This window comes from Morus notabilis, unplaced genomic scaffold (genome assembly GCF_000414095.1).
Source record: "Morus notabilis unplaced genomic scaffold, ASM41409v2 Scaffold96, whole genome shotgun sequence".
NCBI classification, from domain to species: Eukaryota; Viridiplantae; Streptophyta; class Magnoliopsida; order Rosales; family Moraceae; genus Morus; species Morus notabilis.
The window spans coordinates 541,940-547,464 of NW_010367009.1; the positions used below are offsets into that span (position 1 = coordinate 541,940).

At 34.7% G+C, this 5,525-nt stretch overlaps 1 protein-coding gene across 1 annotated transcript; it reads left to right on the top strand.

The window, feature by feature from the left end:
- The first annotated feature begins 2,603 nt into the window (after positions 1 to 2,603).
- LOC21401496 (hydroquinone glucosyltransferase) lies at positions 2,604 to 4,192 on the top strand. The gene has a single exon (XM_010111568.2). The coding sequence runs from the start codon at positions 2,687 to 2,689 to the stop codon at positions 4,145 to 4,147; it is 1,461 nt and encodes a 486-aa protein (XP_010109870.1). The 5' UTR covers positions 2,604 to 2,686; the 3' UTR covers positions 4,148 to 4,192.
- The last annotated feature ends 1,333 nt before the right edge of the window (positions 4,193 to 5,525 follow it).

Sequence of the window (5,525 nt, forward strand, 5' to 3'; positions counted from 1 at the left end):
TCACAGCTATAGTGAAATAGTGGGAGTTAAGCAAATCACAAAATGGCTGGAAAATTTGAAATAGAGAAGTTTAACAGAAGCAATTTCACGTTGTGAAAAATGAAGATGCATGTGTTATTCTATTATCCCATGGGATTCACTTTTCCAGGAATTTAAAAATTACAATTCTTGTACCAAACATGAAAATCTTATGCCGTGTTTGGAATTGTTCTTGTTTTTATTTTTCGAGAACAAAAAAATGAAAATGATTCCAAAACGGCATTTGGCATAATTAAAGACAAAAAACGGAAATGATAATGATTTTTTGGTTTAGTGTAAAATGGGAGAGAAATAAAAAATGACTTTTAGTCATTTTTCATGTTTTGTTTCGTTTTCTCCTCTCTCAAGCAGAGAGAGAGAGACATTAATGAGTTTTTTATACTGAAAATAATCTCTTGATAAAACTACCAAACGCATTTTCAAAAATAATTTATGTTTGAGATTGAAAACGTTTTCATTTCCATTTTCATAGAAAAAATAAAATCATTTTAGAACGAGTTCTAAACGCACCCTTCAAGATTCCCATTCTCATCCTCAAGATTACTGTATACCAAACGCATCCTTCAAGATTCCCATTCTCATCCTCAAGATTACTGTATACCAAACGCTCCCATAGGAGTTCAATTTCACTTTATTCGTGAAGTAGTGGAAGAATGAAGTATGGATATGCAAAAGATTCACACAAAAGAGAACCTAGCAGATGCTTTCACCAAGCCACTAAATAGTGACAAGTTCAAAGGCAAAGGCAGAAATGTAAGCAGCATGGCAGTGACAATGTAGAAAGGATGGCGTGGAGACATGATTAATTCTCAATCAAATCTCCAAGTAGGAGAATGTAAGTGTTGCCTAATAAGCCAAAGACAACCACAACTTTTGAAAGAAAGAAGAAAAAAAGGGAGAGAGAAAGGGGAAATCAGCACCAAATTCGGTGCTGACATTTGAAGGAAGAGCTAGTTATTTACAACTGGCTCATACGGTTTTCTCAGGAGAGCTTAGCTATAAATAGAGCTCATTCCTTCTCAATTTTGCGTCACATTAAGAGAGAATTCCTATAGTGTGAGAGAAATTTAATTTCTCCAGTTTTTCTTCTCTTTGTGAGGCATTTCTCATACTTACATGAGAGAGTGATTCTTATTGTTTTCTCCGTGTAATTTAGAGAGAATGTTGTAATTCTCATTTTTCATAGTGAAATTCTTATACATTTATCTCATAGTTTTTACCCCGTCTTCTTTAGAGCTTTTCACAATTATAGTGTATTTCCATATTTATCTTCTTTAATATTTGCTTAGTGGGGGCATACCATTTTTTTTCGTTAGTAAATTTTGTGCTTCCCCAAAAACTTCTCCCGGAAAGAAATGAAATCCAAAAAATAAGAGCTTGGGACATCTTTCTTTCTTTCATAGCTCTTATTAATTATTTGATGGCTTACTCGTTATCTATTGTTTCAAAATCATTCCATTACAAATTTCATATTTTTCTCTTGGATTATTTCTATTTGTGCCTCCAAACTTACACTCACTGCTAGCTGAGAATGAAATAGGAAAAAGTTATTTGTTACGGGCCTTATGGCTCTTTATTTTATTTTATTTTTTCTTTCTCTCAGCTTTTCCTTATTATTACTTTTTCCAAAATAATCTCTTATATAACAATGGAAAAAGATAATAGTATTGTGAAAAATTCAGATGTGAGAACTTTTTACTGTAATAAAAAAATTAGATATGATTATTTTTAAAAGTTTTTTATTATAATAAAACTCAAATTTTAAACTTAAATCGGTGAAATGAATGAGGTCTAAATAATTTAATATTTTGTTAGTGTACATATAATAGGAGTAACTTGAGCATCTACTTATGCACATACAACTTTTAAAAGTACGAATAAAAACACTACTAGGCTTCAAAAGCGTTCAATATCTGTAGAATAATTATAATCTATCAGACAAAGTTACTAAATAACATTTCATTATTATTTTTCATATATACTTTTTATTTGATTGCCTCTACTGAAAAATATATAATATATATAATATATATCTTGGGATCTGTCATTGGCGCCTCTTCAATCTCCGCTCTTCATTTTATCACGCTCTTGTTAGTTTTTTGTTCTGAACCCACTTCGTCGTCTTTTTCTTTTTTAGCTGTTACATGAGAAACAACATGTTGCAAAGAAACGGTTTCAATAATTTATGGGGATTTTTAAAATTTTGATTTTGAGATTGTTTTGGGCGTTTAGACAATCAATAGGTGACGTTTGTTTCATATATTCGTTCATAATTTTAAACCATAATTTATAATTTTTTATAATAATTTTTTTTATAAAAAATACATATAAAATAAAAATAATTCTAAATTATAATTTTAAATATATAAACTAAGATGAGATCCCGATATCACCTAACTCATACCATAAAGTAACAAAACGATAAAAGAACGTACGTTTGAGCTTGCGTCACATAAAAGAATCTACTTCACTCTTTGATTAATCAACCATAATATTTCTAATATATTCTAAGCAAAAGTAAGTCCAGGCACGCAAGTGCATTGTTACTTTCCTCTATATAAATATATATATATATATATCTCTTTATGTACGTGTGTAATCAAAGCCCCATTAGCCAAATTTTTCTCAGAATTACAGATCGCCGATAATGAAGCAAACACCACCCCACATAGCAATTCTTCCAGGCCCGGGCATTAGCCATCTAATCCCGTTCGTAGAGTTAGCCAGACGTCTCGTCGTTCATCACGAACTCCATGTCACCTGCATCATTCCCTGTACACCAGATGATCATCCTCCATCAGACGCCACAAAAGCCGTCCTTGAATCCCTTCCCAAACGCAACGCCCACACCATATTTCTCCCTCCGGTCAACTTCGACGACCTTCCGAATGACACCAACCCATCACGTAAGAACACCCTCACCATGACTCGCTCTCTGCCCTCTATTCACCACGTGCTGAAATCGCTGGCTTCGAGTGCGAGTACTACTGCTCTCTTTGTGGATCCATTTGGTTTAGACGCTTTGGATATTGCCAAGGAACTTGATATTTCCTTTTATCTTTTCTTTCCTACAAATGCTATGTCTTTGTCTTTGGTCCTTCACTTGCCGAAGCTGGACGAGATAGCGGCTTCATATGATTTCATGAGAGACTTACCCGAGCCGGTGAAATTACCAGGGTGCCCTCCTTTACGTGGTGGAGATCTCTTCGCCTCGATTCAAGACCGGAGAACCGACACGTACAAAGAGAGGGTGCAGTTCGCAAAACGGATTGTTTCGGCTGGGGGTATTGATGGGATTATCTTTAATAGCTTCATGGATATTGAACCCGACGCCATAAGAGCCTTACAAGAGCGAAGGATCGGTGGATCTGTAATGCCTATTTATCCGGTGGGACCCATCGTACAAACCGGTTCAATCGGTCAAATCAACAAGGACTCAGAGTGTTTGACCTGGTTGGACAATCAACCACGTGGCTCAGTTCTATACGTTTCTTTCGGGAGTGGTGGGACGCTCTCGTACGATCAAGTGACAGAGTTGGCATTTGGGCTGGAGATGAGTGGGCAAAGGTTCATTTGGGTCGTTAAGAGGCCCAACAACAAATTCCCTAATGCCGCGTATCTCAGTCACCGGCCACAAGGTCCATTTAAGCCTTTGGATTTCTTGCCTCACGGGTTTGTGGAAAGGACGAAGGGCCGAGGCCTCGTCGTGGACTTTTGGGCCCCACAGGCTCGGGTGTTAGGCCATAGCTCGACCGGCGGGTTTTTAAGCCACTGTGGTTGGAGCTCAACACTAGAGAGTTTTCTTTATGGCGTACCGCTCATTGCTTGGCCACTCTTCGCGGAGCAAAAATTGAATGCAGTGTTGCTTGTTGAAAGGCTTAAAGTGGCATTGAGACCAAAAGCTGATGAAGATGGCCTTATTCGACGAAAGGAAATTGCCTGTGTTGTTAAGGCTCTGATGGAGGGTACTGGTGAAGAGGGTAGAATTGTAAGAGAGCGTACGAAGGCGCTCAAGGATTCGACTTCCAAGGCACTAGACAAAGATGGATCGTCCGCAAGGGCACTATCCGAGTTAGCATCCACGTTGAAAACTACGGCAAGCAATTAAAGGGTTGTTCTTTTAGAGTGTAACTTGAGTGTAATATTTGAGTTGAATTTGAGTTATAACTTGAGTTGAAGTTATAATTTGAATAAAGTTGAGTAAAATTAAATAAAGTTAAAACTTAAAAGAACGTGAACTTAAATAAAGTTGAAACTTGAGTTGTCTTTTTTTGAGTTTTTTAGACAAAAGAACATGCCCTAAAACATCATACTTTTTAATTTTTATCTCTTTTTTTTTCGTATTTAGTTGGTACCTTTTAGTTAGTGATTAGCTATTACTAAGGAGTTGTTCTTTTGTAACAAAACTCAGAAAAAGTTGAAACTTAAGTTATAAATTTTATTTAAGTTCACTTTCTTTTAAGTTCTAACTTTATTCAACTTTTTTCAATTTTACTCAACTTTATTTAAATTACAACTTTAACTCAAGTTATAACTCAAATTCAATTCAAAAACTACACTCAAATCACACTCTAAAAGAACGTGTCCTAAATATGTTATCTTTATATTTCAATTTGTCTCTTTTCTGCTTAAGTCATGTTTTAAATCTTATTGATTAAACACGTAAGTTGTCTCATGTTTTTCCCTAATTTATGGTATCTTTAGCTTGTTTAGATAGTTTGTGGGAAAAAACAATTGATGAATTGTGTAGAAAAAAAAAACTAAATATGTTATCTTTATATTTCAATTTGTCTCTTTTCTGCTTAAGTCATGTTTTAAATCTTATTGATTAAACACGTAAGTTGTCTCATGTTTTTCCCTAATTTATGGTATCTTTAGCTTGTTTAGATAGTTTGTGGGAAAAAACAATTGATGAATTGTGTAGAAAAAAAAAACATAGATCAATTGTCCAACGGGGTTTCAAGCTTTTAAAAAGTGCAAAAAAAAAAAGAAAAAAAAACACAGAATTCCGTTTGAACTTACGTCACATTTCAATATCTAGATCAATACAACGAGTGCAATAATATTTTAAGAAAAAAAATAACCAGACATGATATAATAACCTAGTACTCAAAAGCCCAAAGCACGCAAGAGTGCATTATTGCATCCTTCCTCGATCCGTTCCTCAACCAAGTTTGTATAAATATATATGATATAAAACTTTTATAGCTGGCTATACATACATAACTAATGTAGCTACAGTCCAGTCAAATGTACTCTAAGCAAAAGTAGTCAAACATCATAATTTATGAAACTCAATGATGTTTGTGTGTAGGTTAATCCTCTATGTTTTCTTTCGGATAAGCCTCTAGAGTTTGTTTCCGTTGAAAATTTTTCCACTATTTTCCTTTTCTTTGTCCGCATGACTTCTAATCTTTTGGGGTTTGTTTTATTTCTTCTTCTGAGATTTGGGTTAGTTTTCAGTGGATTTTTCCGGATAAGGTTTT